The sequence below is a fragment of the Anabas testudineus genome, chromosome 9, assembly GCF_900324465.2.
Source record: "Anabas testudineus chromosome 9, fAnaTes1.2, whole genome shotgun sequence".
Taxonomy (NCBI): Eukaryota; Metazoa; Chordata; class Actinopteri; order Anabantiformes; family Anabantidae; genus Anabas; species Anabas testudineus.
The window spans coordinates 10,225,429-10,240,873 of record NC_046618.1 but is presented as its reverse complement, the minus strand read 5'-3'; the positions used below and the strand labels follow the sequence as shown (position 1 = coordinate 10,240,873).

The 15,445-nt window shown below is 40.1% G+C and overlaps 2 protein-coding genes across 2 annotated transcripts; both read right to left on the bottom strand.

Annotated features, from left to right (window-relative positions):
• Positions 1-422: 422 nt before the first annotated feature.
• Positions 423-5,435, bottom strand: LOC113151003. Its single transcript, XM_026343788.1, has 6 exons — positions 5,309-5,435; positions 4,344-4,747; positions 4,075-4,228; positions 2,724-2,843; positions 2,103-2,193; positions 423-1,585 (listed from the first exon to the last, which is right to left on the bottom strand). The coding sequence occupies exons 1-6, from the start codon at positions 5,346-5,348 to the stop codon at positions 1,387-1,389; spliced, it is 1,008 nt and encodes a 335-aa protein (XP_026199573.1). The 5' UTR covers positions 5,349-5,435; the 3' UTR covers positions 423-1,386.
• Positions 5,436-9,142: 3,707 nt separating this feature from the next.
• On the bottom strand, positions 9,143-13,507 carry LOC113151005 (arrestin domain-containing protein 3-like). Its single transcript, XM_033326123.1, has 6 exons — positions 13,190-13,507; positions 12,323-12,380; positions 12,070-12,217; positions 10,138-10,234; positions 9,764-10,020; positions 9,143-9,559 (listed from the first exon to the last, which is right to left on the bottom strand). The coding sequence occupies exons 1-6, from the start codon at positions 13,443-13,445 to the stop codon at positions 9,146-9,148; spliced, it is 1,230 nt and encodes a 409-aa protein (XP_033182014.1). The 5' UTR covers positions 13,446-13,507; the 3' UTR covers positions 9,143-9,145.
• Between the last annotated feature and the right edge of the window lie 1,938 nt (positions 13,508-15,445).

Genomic DNA, 15,445 nt, shown 5'->3' with positions numbered 1-15,445 from the left:
GGGACACAGGGTGTCAACTCTAGCTTCGGTGTTCCCTTCTCCACAAGAACAAACTACAAAAATGTCCAATAAACCCTTATATATGTAACAAAGACAGACGTACTGAGAAGATTTACACATAAAACACAATGTTCTTTCCTTGTGGCAGGGTTTTGTCCAAACACATGTCTGTTCCTTATTGCTAAAATGGGGGCGAGATTAAATGAATCCACCCAGCAACACCCAGGCCTCTCCCAAAAACTGTTTTCCTTTTTGTGTAATAGACTCCTCCTGCTGCCTGTTGAAATGTTCTGTGCCACAGAGAGATGTCAAGATCATCAACTTCATCAGCTTCATCCCATGCGTGATTGCTGAGTCCCAACAGGGTGCTTTAATATAGCCTGAGGATGTCAAACCATGTAGAAGAACAGTGCACACAGTACAATTTTCTATTTATTTATTAAATTGTATGAATTCATTCACAGTGTTTTAGTGATAGAAACACATTTATCACAGTTTGTCTGCCCGGCAGTGACACACAAACACAAAAAGTCAATAACAAAACAGAGAAAGTGAGTTTTACTTTGTCTGCTGCTGTTTACACAGTAAAAAATGAACTGTCAAACTCGAAACCACAATAAACTGTTAGTTGACTCGACCAACAGTTTATGTATTGTCAGTATAGTATCTTTTTGGAATGTTAACTAGGTTATCTTTAGAAACATGTTATGATTACAAGCTACATAACACTGAATACTTTGATCAGTGTTTCTTGCAATACAAATGTAATTGAATTATTGTCCTAAAATAGCTTATTAACCCTAAAATTACTGATGTGAGTGTCAGAAGAACTTATGTTGATAAGTTACCAGTGTTTATCATCCCACTGGGACTACAGTCAGATTTTAAGTAGTATAAAGTTTGGCAAATAAAGATTAGCTCCCTAATTTTCTGATCTACAGGGCTAAGCTACTGGTTGCTTTGTTGAGCCCTTGAGATAGTTCAGTGGCTGAACGCCTAAACAATCATTTTATGGTTCTCTCATCCAACAAGCAATCCCTCAAATCTCCAACAGCAGAAGGCAATACTGAGTATCTTTGAAAAAATACAGTCCATACTTAACTTTTTTTATTCTGGCAGCTTGACAATAGCTTTTATCTTCCTCTGGCAGCTAAAGCTCACAGAAATGGTCTGATACTGATCCATGAAACCTTCCATCTTATGAAACAGTCATGAGTACGCCATCAACCAGTTTGGTTGGTACGATTTGAATGCCAACGATAACCTCACTTTGCTTTTGTTTTTCAGATGTTTCTCTTCACAGCAGACTCCCTTCAGACGCACTAAGATGATACCCACACCCGTGCACGCTTGCACAAACACGTCCAAATCTACACAAAACAACCTTCAGGCCTCGTACAGAGGAGTAACAGTGCCGTCCTTCCATTCAATCAGGATTTCCCCTCGTTGAAAAGTGGGAGAGGACTGTGGGAGGCACACTGCATGTTCTGTCAGTGGGGCTCTTTCACTGGGCACCTGGGACCCAGGAACACTCCCTTCTGGCCTCGGCTTGTATGACTTCAAAACACACACCACTTTCTTCCTTCTGGTTCAGAAAGACAGAAAAAAAAAAAGATAATTAATGGGTGAAGGCGTTTGCTCATTTTTTGCGTCCTTTGTTAAGCTTTTCCCAGAATTTCTTCTGATATGCTGCTGTTCTCTTTTTTCAACACTTATTTCTTCCAAAAATCTTTTTTAATGTTAATTTAAACAGGTTTTTGACGGATGTGCGTCTCCAACATGACATATAAATATATTTGCATAGAAGGAAGGGCAGTATGCCAATAATTCATCCTCTGTTTTGTCACAATACATTTTTATGCTATTTATCCATCATGTTTCTAAACATCAAAGTGAGGCTTGGATACTTCTTTATATCACATAAAAAATAATTGTCTAAGAGAAGCTGACACCCACAAATCGCGTGATTATTCCACCAGATAAATCAGTTACATGGTGATTAAATAATGTTATGTTGATAAACAAATGAATTAACCTTCCTTACATTGGTAATGGTAAATATATATAGATGTAAAAGTCTGTATGTGTGTTAAGGCACTCACCTATTGGTATAGACATTGAGGATAAGAATAACAGTGCCGAGGACCAGAGCCAAGGAGCTTAGTACCAGCATGGTTATCTTCCAGCCCATTCCTATAAAAATACACACAGACACATGATACATGTCACGAAAACCCACATTTAAACTTATGTTTAACTCTTTCTAAGAGACAGTTAATGTTCATGCATTTGTTTTTGTTCCAGAAATAGAAAAACATGTTCAAACTCCAGCCCAAACATTACACACTCATATTAAACGTAGCTGTTTCTCAGTCATCTATCTCCACCTAGCGGTGGGAAATGGAAGTACATTTACACTTAATATAATAAATTGATAAAGCAACTGAGCAGTTCATCAGATATATATACCAACTGTAACATTTGCCTTTGTTTAAATAATTTTAGAGAGGTGCTGATTGAACTATTTGATCATTTTTAAAGATGCTGTTTTATATTCTGCTATCGTTATCGTTATGTGTTTCTCCCACTACATGAACAAGGCTAGGCTACATAATAGAAACGAGCTGGACACAGAGTTTATGTTTTTCTACATACAATATTGTAGAGGGATACTTTTCTAACAGTAGATTTATATATTCAGAGCATATCACCCTCTATCTTACCATAGTCCATACTGAAGAAAATCATGGTGGGATCAGCAGGGGATTTGGTGTTCAGGGATGAAAGAGTAACATCTATTAAAGGATAGGTTTCTGTCATCTCAATGCCCATTATATGTTCAACTAGAAATGGAGAAAAAAAGAAACGGGTCAACAAGGAGCTTAACATCATTTAGGCTGCAAAATAAAAAGAATAAAAAAAAGAAAACAAACCCCCCCAAAAAAAAACTGTTTGTGCTTCGCCAGAGCAGGTTTGTGGTGGAAAAAGAAAGCCCTGTTCAGAAGTCGATAGGAAATGATTTCAAATCTGAACCGCCCTGGCTATCTTCCAGATAAGGAAAATAAACACACATAACTGCATTTTATTCCCAGGATGAAAGCAGACATGTTGTAATCTAATCTGCAGATCACAGCAGAATACAGCAGACAGATATGGTAGCTTCTGTAGAACAGCTCCTGTGCATTTCCTGTGTTGAGGAAGAAATGTCCTACATAACAAACAGCATGTGCAGTTTTGCATGTTTTAAATGAAAACCACCGTCTGCTGATATAGACGGGGATTGTTTAAAAGAGGAACCCACCAATCTTCAAACTTCCATGTTATATTACTCTGTGTATATCACAACTTAACGCTATTTAACCACAAATAGTTTACTGCTTAAATACATTCAATAAGTATATTCTCACTTGCTTCACATGCTTTCATTATTGTATTAATGTTTCTTTATTCTACTCTCTGGATTTGTATTGCTGCTGTCGACAGATTTTCTTATTAATCTGTATTATAGCTAATTCCAATCTTGTGGTCAGACACTGATGGGCCTTAAACGTCTTATTAATATCTGCACCAGTACTCAAAAGAACATCAAACTGCTGATGGACTGACTAGTATTTGATTTCTTTGTGAACTGATATGTCAGGAATACATTCAGCTGTCCTGTCTATGGACTGATTAGATTTTGGTGGTCAAATGTATGTATGTATGTATGTAATGTATGGGGCCTACTCTTCAAAGCAATGTCTCAGAAAAGCGTGGAAGGAATTTTATTGCACACGATGGACTTATTAGGAGTGGCGAGTCCACTCAGTGCCACTGGTTAGCAGACACATACAACCACAACGTAGTAATTCTAGTTATTTATTTGAATTTGTTTTTTTCTTTTATTCCTTTTACTAGTTTCAAGTTCATTCAGGGATTTAATTTTAATGTCAGTCATGATGTAAGAAACACTTCAATCACCAGCTAAACCTTCTCACTTCAGTATTGCTTTTTGTCAGCTGCTTGAGTTTTGAATCAACATTCAACAAACTACTGCTACAAACAACTGTTAGTAAAATATCTTTAGGTCCTTACATGGTTTAGCCTGTTTTTGTATATCAGAGATGCCACCTGGAAAAAGTTCCAATGATTTTCCCAGAGAGTAGTGAGGTCGGTCTTGATGTTGGTTATCTTTGCCATCCCTCCCAATGCACAGTGTCTTGTTGTCAAGTGTCCGCCATCTGCTGCCCTGTTTGAAAAGAGGAGATCCAAGCTAGGCAGCATATCATTTATTTTAGATTTAGTCTCATTAGATTCAATATTCTAGTTTTAGATACTGTTTCACCTCATTAAAATTTCATTACCTGATTGTGTTCCTTCGAAAGGAAGACCAAAGTGGACTGCTGTGTGGCACTGAGGTGCAGCCCCTTCCCCTCCAAAGTGAGGTGGCCCTTCCTGGAACACGACCACGCCTGGTTGCTCGTCCCTCTTCCCGTATCCACCGCTTTAACTCCCTCACCCGTCCCATCGCTGTCAGCCCCAAAGATGCAGGGCTGCAGGAAAACACCGTCATACTGTTCTCCTGGTGCGCTAAGACACTCACCCGTGTGGAGACTGCTGAGAGCCCGGCTCTCTGGGATCCAACGCCATTCCTGTAAGGACGAGTGTGGGTTGCATTCGCCCAGTGAGACTCTACCTCCTGAAGCGTCTGCCTGCACCTGCAGACATTGACCCAGGAGCTTGTTCCGAATCTTCAGGCCGGACACCTCTGTGGAGGGAAGTGGCATAAAATGGATTATGAAATGTTCTAGCTCAAAGTATATGTTGACATATACAGTAATAAAGCAACATTAATGGGATTTCAATAAAACATCCCAAGTGAAGCAGGTATCCGACCTAAGTCACTGAGGTGAAGTTAGTTCCTGTGTATAATATGCACACACACATTCAATTAATCTGTGGATTAATGACTAGTAAATGTAGATGTGTCTGGTTTCAGAAGACACACTTAGTTAAACTATGTGTCCAACCAAAGCAGAAAACACAAAGGTACACTAAAGTAACTTTAATGTGACACAAGTTTGTTATTAAACTTTATTGACGTTAGCCTACGATTAATAGCTCAGTTATATAACTGAATGATTGTGAAGTTAATAAAAAAGGCTGTTAGCTCTTTATTAGTCGGCTAATAGATAATAAAATCCAGAAAGTCGACTCGGACTAACTTCTGCACACAGCTACTGCATTTCATACGCTGTTGTGTTTGCCAGCTGATCCACAGCCTGCTCTGACAGCGTCTCACCGACTACTACTGTTTTCCTGCAGTTACCTTTGACGGTGATGAAGACCAGCAGATAAACACGCAGCATGGCGGAGATGGGCGCTGGTGTCCGGGGGAAACGAGCTGGACGCTGCCTCCCTCTGATCGTCCTCAGCGGACTGAGCCTGGAGAACTCGGCGCTTTATGGCTTTGGTACTTTTCCTCTCCACCTGTAACCCCTGTAGGCGTTTTAATAGAAAGCCAAGGCAACATAAAACAACATATAACAACACTGTTTTGCAAATCGCGCTCAAATTGTTTATTACCCTAAAAACAAGGCCTTGTTGTAGCTGCTTGTTTACCACTGTGACATGCAGGGAAACGTGTTTACTACGAGGTGCAGCTCCGTGGACTACCAATTAGACTTAAACATCATAAATCTGTTATAAAGGGGGGAACTGGGCTCCAAGCTGAATAGACTGCCCCCCTGCCCCCTTACTGGGGAGGAACTGGGACAGCTTTTGGGGCCTGCATGGTCACATGATGTTTTTCTACACAGTGTGAAAAAGCTCTGGGCCTTCATCCAATCAGTTGTTACACTTACACTTTTTACTCTGTTTTGATAAGTGCTTTATAAATAAAGTTATTATTATTATATTTTATTGATCTGACATATGCACAAAACAAAAATGTTTACTGATGAACTTATACACGTGAACATATTTTTGTAATAAGCTAATTTCGCATGATGTCTGCAAAAAGCTCAAAACACACTGTTGGATGTCACCTTCTCTTGTTTTAATTGAACCAAACATATGTGGGCAGGCTTCTGCTGCAGTTCGTTGTCACATTCAAGATGTGCCATTTATTTTCAGTGGGAGAAAGCTAGTCAGGCATGCAGCTGTCACTGTTGTAATATGTGCAGAATGAAGACCGTTCTGCTGAAACAAGACTTTCATTGTCCACAAGGGGAAAATTCACTATATCAAGGGGAAAATTCACTATATCAAATTACAGCAACACAATGGTTTCATTCTTATCTCTCAGGCCGCACTTAGTTTGTTCGCCTTAAATCTTTTACCTCTCAGCCAACCCCTGTTCCTACCGGTGTGCCCCAGGGGTCTGTCCTGGGGCCCATACTCTTCATCACCTACCTTCCTCCCCTAGGAGGACTATCTTTCGCAAGTACGATATACAGTTCCTTTGCTACGCTGATGACACCCAGCTCTACCTCTCCACCAAGCCAAATTCAACACTCTCTCCCATCGCCCTTATCGACTGCTTAGCTGATATTAAACTGTGGTTAACCTAAAACGTCTTGAAATTAAACAGTGATAAAACGGAACTCCTCCTTGTCGGCACAAAGTCTACACTTGCCAAAGTTGACAGTTTTTCCATGTATATTGACAGTTTTCCTCTTTCCCCCACCCCCCAAGTTAAGAGTCTTGGTGTCATCCTCGATAGCTCATTATCATTCCAATCCCACATCAACAACATCACCAGGTCTGCCATTATCATCTACGGAACATTAATCGTCTCCGTCCCTCCCTCACCTCCCATATGACTTCCATCCTTGTTCATAGCCTTGTCACCTCTCGTATCAACTACTGCAACTCTCTTCTCTTCGGCCTCCCCAAAAAATCACTTCATAAGCTCCAGCTGGTCCAGAACTCAGCCGCTCGCATCACCTCCAGAACCTCCACATCCGAACACATCACCCCTGTTCTACAACAACTCCACTCGCTTCCTGTCAAATATAGAATTGACTTTAAAATCCTTCTGTATGCCTTTAAGGCTATTCACAACCTAGCCCCCCCATATCTGTGCAATCTCCTCCACATTGCCACCTCCTCTCGTTCACTCAGGTCTTCCTCCGCCATCCACCTCAATGTCCCCCCGCCTGTCTTAGCACCATGGGGAGCAGAGCTTTTAGTCGTTCTGCCCCTACTCTTTTGAATTCATTACCACAGGACATCTGTAACAGTCACTCTCTTCCTATCTTTGAATCCAAACTCAAAACCTACCTGTTTAAGATTGCCTATTCACTTTAATCTACTTTTGTACTTGTATAGTCTGTTTCGATTTATTGCGTTGATTTGCTTGTATAGTCAGTTTTTGATTTATTGTGTTGATTTATTGTTGATTGTACAGTGTCCTTGAGTGTTTTGAAAAGCGCTTTAAATAAAATTACAATGACTAAAAACCAAAAGCCACTGTGTGAGTAATGTAGTAAGAAATGTAAATAGAGCTATAAAAGAAAACAGAAACAATTATTATTGATTGATTCATATTTATATTGTTGTATATTGAAATGATATTTGCGTGTCAACCATGCTGTTGGCAGTGACGTACACCTGTATACATCATAGATGCTGAATTTTGCATCTTTCAGACGGACTTTTCTTTGACACTGAGACCACAAAGACAAGGTTTAACACATTCTTATCAGACCTAAGAACACGTTTCCACTGTCTTTCCATCTGACATAACCTTGGGTCCAGAGAACTTTGTAGATTTCTGCACAACATAGACTTTCTCCTTGTGTAATCGAGTTTCAGGTTGCTTCTCTGGATGTAGTAGGAGACTGTGTTAGATGACAATGGTTTTCCAAAGTATCCCCATGACCATGTAGCTACCTGTTCATCATAGTAGCATAACAATTTCACATGCAATACCACCCGAGGCCTTGAAGCTCATGCACATCCAGTTTCAGCTCTTGGCCATTTAATGTGCTGCTACCCTCCCTGTTTCATCGTTACCACCTGCAATTTCTGTTTCTCCACCATCCACTGATCTTATGGAATGAACCCGACTAGCGCCTCCCCCATTTATCCTAACCTTCCAAGCGCTAGTTACACGCCTCTCAACTCTTCCCAAATTTTAGCATGTCCAGCTAACATTCCCTCTTACGCAGGCCGAAATAAGTCTGTAGGTTCCCACATTTTCCATCAGCACAGATCTATGCACTTTGCATCTTATTTTACAATCTCAAATTCCCCACAAAAGTTTTGCAGGGAACGCAAAATTAGCGTGGGAAAACTTTTTACTGCCATGACACTGTATAATCTACATTCTGTTTTACACCTATTTTTCCCATTTCTAGGTATTTGCTGGATCGGCAGAGACATCCAGTGAGAGACATCCATGGTCTCTCACTGAAAACTGCCAGAAGACAACCTGGTGAAACTTGAATGACTCTGTTTTACATTTTAGTCATTTAGCAGACGCTTTTATCCAAAGCGACTTTCAAGTCATTACAAGGTACAAGGGTAGGCAGGGCAGCATGAGGAGGTCTTGCCTAAGGACCCCTACTGGAGGTAGGCCACAGCTGGGATTTGAACCCCAGTCTCCCACATGGGAGGCTACCATGTGGTTACCACTACACTAACCAGCTGCGATTTTTCTAAATGTGCATAAATGTACATAACTACTTTCTGCACATAATAATTTCTTTTGCATTTCCAACAATCAATAAATAAATCTATTAAAACCAAAAGTACAAAAAGTTAGAATAGTCTTACTAAAATCAATCTAACAAATTTTCGCATACAAAAAATTGATTGTGAGGTAAAGATAGATCATTTTGGTACTACAAGCTCGTGCACACACACACACGCATACACTCTCACACTAGTGCATTTAAATGAAACACAACTGTACAAATATTTATATAAAAATTTGTAAACAGGAAATATTTTACTTCATTATAAATAGCTCAAACTGCATAGGGTTCTAGAGGTGGTTGGTTCTGAATTTCAGGTAATCTCAGAACGTAAAGTTCCTCATGAAGAAAAACTAATCTGCAGTCATTTGGGCAAGAGACAGATGCTTTGATGTATACATAGACACACATTTTAAAACATGTAGCTGTATTGCAGCACTTTCTGAGGCTCAGCTTTTTTGATCTTATTTACTGCTGCTGACAAGGCCATGAGAATCAGGGAAAAGTGACATGTATGATGGAGGCTCTTCTTCCTGTTGAAACTGAGTTGGAGCAACAGGGACTGGAAGTGAAGATGATGTGATAGCTGCAGATGAAGGAGCACTCGAGGCAGCCTGATGTGGCCACTGATTGTTATAGTCCCTTTGTTGGGAGGGATATGGTGTTGGGTATCCATAAGCCCCTGGACCGGTGTGTACAGGATAAGGTTCAACAGGGAAGACAGGAGGAGGGAAGTCGCTGTAGCTTGGGTTCCCAGCAGCTCCAGCTAGATAAGGCCCCAGTGCCTCATTAGGCTGGAAGCTAGTCAAGCTAGAAGGGCCGATGGTCAGAGGGAACACTATCTCTGGGTCAATGGCAAATTTGATGTCCAAATACACCTGGAAACATACATTTTTAAGAGGCTGAATCTATATTAAACAGTTGTTATTTGTTTAAACTACTACTGCATGAGTTAAATTATCTAATTCAAATCTCTAATGATATGATGAAGGTTCTTGATTGTTAAAGATTGTGTTTAATAAAATGTGCATCCAAGATGGAATTACTCATTGTAATAACATTGTTATGTCATGTTTACACACCTTGACATAATATTCAACTGAGATGATGTCACAGTTATAGAGAGTGTAGATGGCATCGACAGGAATCTGCAGTTGACAAGAGGCAGTTTCCTCCGAGTTTGGTGCGATGGTGTCCCCAACTATTTTGCATAGACTTTTGCAAGAAGAATTAGTGGAGCTACCGGCACGGTACACTGTTATCTGCTGTAAGTTGTATTTGGGCCTCATGGTTTTAGAGGAGGAGTTGCAGATTGTGGCAACAATAGATATAGTGTCACCTATTAAAAGTCACAAAACATTAATGCTAACTTTTTTGTGTACATATAGAAATAACTTGTAGAATGTCAACTGACAGAATGCTACATTTAAGTCTTTCATAACAGGTGTGATTTTACCTGGAGAGCAAATCTTTCTGTTAACAGTGGCAGACATAGTGACTTGTCCTTTGGAGAAAACCCCCATCTCTTTATTCACGGATCCAGACTGTGGACACTAGAACAAATGACATAATTTCATATTAATTTAATGCATCATATCACAAAATTAAATGTCCAGTAGAAAAGTCCTGCTGCTGTTAATAAATGTGTCACATTATTTACTTAAAATCCATCTTTCTAGACAGCACATTTTACCCGGAGTCACCCAGTTGCTGTTTCAGGAGCTCTTTACATACTGTTTTGATTATTCATGACCCTTTACTATGACTATGTGCAGAGGTGGCACCCACGTTCTTCACCTGCCAATCAGCTACTTGATGAAGAATGCAATTCATTTTATGTTTTATCTCTACCTTGAGTAATGGCTGCTGCTAAAGACCGAATATAGTGATCTGTAAAGTATGATTCTGAATGGGAAGAGGAAAAACCCAGTGTGTCCATGGTACGAACAATTTCTAGAGAAAAAAAACCTACATACTTTTTTGCATTATTTTTTTCCCATAGGATCATATTAACCATCATGCATTGATCTTAAATGGCTCTTCTTTATACACCTGCATAAAAGAAAGGAGACAAAAATCCATCTATTCATCCATTTATCTTCTTGCATTTATCCGGGGCCGGGCAGGCAAGTATAGATGTCTAGACATCCCTCTCCTGAGACAACTCATCCATTTTATCCGAAGGACCGCCGAGGCATTCCCAGGCCAGCCGAGAGACATAGTACCTTCAACGTGTCCTGGGACTTCCCGGGGCCTCCTCCTGGTGGGACATGTCCAGAACACCTGCTCTGGGAGGCATCTTGGGGGCATCCAAAACAGAACTATAAGCTACCTCAGCCACATCAATATGGAGGAGCGGCGTCTCTACTTTGAGCTCCTAACAGGTGACCAAGCTCCTGACCCTATCTCTCTATCCCACCCACCCTGCAGAGGAAACTCATTCTGATCGCTTAGGTCCGAGACCTCCTCCTTTGTCATGACTCAGAGCTTCTGACCATCGGTGAGGGTAGGTAGGTCCAAGACATGTGGTCAGAGGGCACGATCACAAAGTCCACTGTCGACTCCAACATGGTCCATGCACTGATGGACACCCTTTTGCATGAACATGGTATTTGTTATGCATAAACTGTGACTAACATAGTCCAATATGGTGTTGGATGGTAAGCCCAATTCCGGTGGGTGTTTCTTAGTTGGAGAAAATAAGCTATACCAATATAGCAGTGAGGTAATTATCAGCCTTAGCTTTGATACGTGGTGATGATTTTGAGGAAATGCCTGATATCTGGGAGTGGCTCTTAACATTTGAAATAATGAAAATCTGCCACAGTTTGATTCTCAGGAACATTTTAATTTTGCTGCATCCATCTCACACAGCCATGTCTTCATCTTAGCTTGGAGATATTTCATTTGTCTAGTAACTACATTTTGAAGCAAAGTTCAAGAACGATTAATAAATCAGCCTCTAACAAGCATTCTCTTTGCTCTCGACTCCACTCTTTGCAGCTGAACAAACAACTTCCTTTGTTATCCATTTGTGACTTCTTCTATTTGCTCAACTAAATAAATGGCATTTCATATGACCTCAATGGTTGTGTTTTGCCATTGGCAGGATTATAGAAACCTTATCCTCACGCTTTGTAAAACGTGTTTTCACATCTAAGAAGTAACTGTATGTTTCTTTGCTTCAACCCCTAGGTTTCCCTTTTGGCCAACTCGCTCTTATGTGCCCTCAAATCTTTAAAATATTACTTTTATCAATGATAAGCTAAATCAAGTGCTGCAGAAATCTAAATATAACAAACATATATTATACAAGAGTATATAATATATACCTATATATCTGTATAATGTATTTTACAACAGTAGCATATCATTCTAGTGTACTTACCGTTACTTTTGCAATTTGTGGAAAGGACTTTGAGACAAAATTGATCTCTTTTTGTAGTCCAGTAGGCCAGTGCCAGCTCCTGGACATCTTTGCTTCAAGCATGTAGACAATCTTTCCATGAAGCCCCTTAAAGGATGATGGCATATCACTGTAATAAAAAGGAAAATAAAAACACACCTTACATTATTTAGTTAATTTGCAAAAACTAACCCTCACACAGCATTGATACTAGATACTACAAATTGGCACTTACCCCTCTGGGATTTTAAACCTAAACTTAAAGTGATGGACTCCTTGGGAAAGTACTGTGCCTACAAGAGAAGTGAGAACAATTAACACTTAAACATGTATATCAAAAATTGTACTTCATGTTGTTGATGCCTTTACTCTGCTGGATTTAAGTACTTTGTATTATTATGACATATTGGTGAGAAATATATAAAAATATAATTATGATAAATTAATAGGTTCATAATGTGCTTGTAATGTACAGTATTCTTACAGTTTCATTAAATATGCATTTTAGTTTGGGCAATGCTGTCATCACAGATCGACTTCTACTTTAGGAATAATTTCATTTAATATAATACATTTCTTTAAAACTGTGTTTCTAAACAAATAAAGGTTTAGACTTACTGCACTGAAAGCAATCACCTGACAAGCAGACAGTGCAAAGTTCCTCAGGTACCACTTCAGTTTTATTGGTGCAATATCGTGAGCTCAGGTTATAATTTAGAAGATAGAAGCTTAGAGGTGATGAAGAGATTCTTTTATTTACTAAATTCAGCCAACACACTTGTTATATGAAACAATCCTTCACCTCACTGTACTTTTTCAGATATTGTTTAGTGTATTAGCCATAGTATATTCACCCAAGTGTGTGTAATATCACACTTCATTCTACACTTTATCTGCCTACTTAGAGACTTTATTTGGTCTATTTGTCTTTGTGTGTACATCCTTCAAACTCTAGGCTTCTACCTACCTCGCTGTTTTATGATTTGTAAAATGGCTGTTAGAGATTTCCCTTGAGGCAAATGTCCATCTAACACAAAAATCTGTCTAAGTGTTAAGAAGAGCAAACGATCAGTGTCCTACACATCCCGACGGTCTGACTTACCTTTAGCATTTTCTACGACTAGAAACTCTTTAACTTTGAAATACTTTCTGTGCGCGCTGTACGACGTCTCGTCGTCTCCGCTCCCTTCAGTCCAGTGTACGTGAGCCTCTCCTTTAGACTTCACGAAAATGCTCTTGACCTTAGTGTCTTTTGTCAAAGTGAAAGAAACTGTGCCAGGGACAATATCTCCCTCGGAAAAAGTGCCCTCTCCGTTTAAAGTTTCATACGTCACATTAAAGTCCTTTATTGGAGACATGTTGGCTGTATCGTCCACCTGTCCCGCAGACTGCTGTTGATAACAAGCTGTTACGTCATATGTCCGGTATCCGGCTCCGCCCACAGAATTGCGTCACAAGGAAATTTACCACATGTACTCATTTCAAACATGAAATCCACGCATCGCAAAAGAACAGTGAAATCCTTCCAGGTTTACACAATTTCCAACATTTAAATAAGTGAGCAGCTTGTAAACAAACTATATTCGCCATATTACTCGTCAGACTGGAAATAGAGACGTTTTAAGCATTCAGTATAAAGGAAAAAAAGGTTTACCTGAGAAGGAAAGGATTAAAGAGATGAATATGATTGTTTTTCACATTGTCAAAAAATGAAAAGCCTACAATTCACACTGAAAGAGTCAGAAACTTTACCTGATAGTTTTCTATTCAAATCCAAAGGCAAAACACTTCAAGTATAGTAGAGCAAAAAATAGTGTTATGAAACATATGATGTCTCCTGTTGAATTCCAAAAGACCATAAAATATAGAAAGCTTATATTTGGTTTCTAGCATCAAATGGTTCTTTTGTATTCCTACATGCAGTTAAATGTCCTATAACTGTCTTCTAAACAGAAGACTGAGGTTGCGAGAGTAGTTATACACCATATACCTAGCTGTCTAGGCTCTGGGGCTGGTACGGGTGTGGGAAATATTGAGGCAGAAGGTGGAGGGTGCAGCACAGAGGATGATGATGAAAATGATAATGGAGATCCATATGGAGAAGCCAGCGGTGGCACTGCGTTACTGTAGCTCCCGCTCATGTGTGGTGGCTGAGCAGGGTACACACTTGGTGGCCCGGGATACATTGGTGGGTTATCTGGATATACAGGTGGTGGTGCTGAATAACTCTGAGCTCCTGAGGATCCATAATTGCCTGGTGATGCAGGATATGGACCCACAGGCACAGCAGGGGCAGCTGGATAGGAGCCATAGAGGCTCCAGGAGGAGGGAAGTTACTCGGGCCACCAATACCTACAGCAGGATGAGGACCTGCAGATGGTCCTGGTGGAGGGAAAGCACTGTTACTTGGGCCTTCAAAGCCACCGGCTGGATAGGGACCCATAGACATAGCAGGGGGTAAGAAGTCACTATTGCTTGGACCCCCAAAACCCCCAACTGGAAAAGTCCCTGGCTGACCACCAGGAGCTAGGTCATGAGGCAGAATAATCACCGGTAATATGACCTCTGGATCTACAGCAAAGCTGATATGAAAGGTACTCAAAGGTTGTTTTTTATAATGAGGTGAGGCTATGTAGCATCCCCGTCGAATTAAAAAGAAATGTGTTTTAATGATGGTCTGGTAGTTTTTATTTCCTTGGGTTTACCAACGTAAGAGCTAAAGTAAAACAAGTACAAACAATTAAAATAATGCCATGATAACTTAAACGCAATACAATTAAAACGTTAAAAATGCGTGAACAAACATTGTTTCCATTTCAACAGGATCTAAACAAGAATAACTCATTTATTACTTTAAGTATTTAGTGCCTTCCTTGTTCCATGTTCTTGTTAACATCCATTATTTTACCGTGCGCTAGCGCCGTATAATCACCATCTACCTACTTCCTGAATAGGCTCTTCAAAGTAAATGCCCGTTCAAACAGGAAATACCAAAACAAAAGCTGTACAGCTTCATTCACACTTACTACGGTTGCGACACCATCATCAACATATAAGTGTCTCACGATGAACTGTGAGCCTAGGGGAAACAGGCTCTCATTCTCCCTTGCGAGATATTTCAGACCTTAGTTAGCACACCCAGGCGACTATGCAGCACCAAAAAGATGGACCTTCATGGGGTACTCCTGTGGCTCTGAATACAGGTCTCCATCCTTTCACCACAGGAAACGCAGATAGTCTCGATCAGCCTTGATCACATGGAATTGATGAAATATCTGCTCAACATCACACGAGTGCTATGTGGTGCTTCTGAATCTGATGAAAATGCCAGCTAAACTGTTTGTCAGATCTGGGCCTG

Coding starts and splice junctions, on each gene's coding strand:
- LOC113151003 (XM_026343788.1), bottom strand. CDS start 5,348: ATGCTGCGTGTTTATCTGCTGGTCTTCATCACCGTCAAAG. Junction 2,844..4,074: donor ACAAAAACAGGCTAAACCAT/GTAAGGACCTAA, acceptor CTCCATTTCTAG/TTGAACATATAATGGGCATT. Junction 2,194..2,723: donor TTTCTTCAGTATGGACTATG/GTAAGATAGAGG, acceptor GTATTTTTATAG/GAATGGGCTGGAAGATAACC.
- LOC113151005 (XM_033326123.1), bottom strand. CDS start 13,445: ATGTCTCCAATAAAGGACTTTAATGTGACGTATGAAACTTTAAACGGA. Junction 12,381..13,189: donor AGTCGTAGAAAATGCTAAAG/GTAAGTCAGACC, acceptor CTTCTCTTGTAG/GCACAGTACTTTCCCAAGGA. Junction 9,560..9,763: donor CAGTTGAATATTATGTCAAG/GTGTGTAAACAT, acceptor GTATGTTTCCAG/GTGTATTTGGACATCAAATT.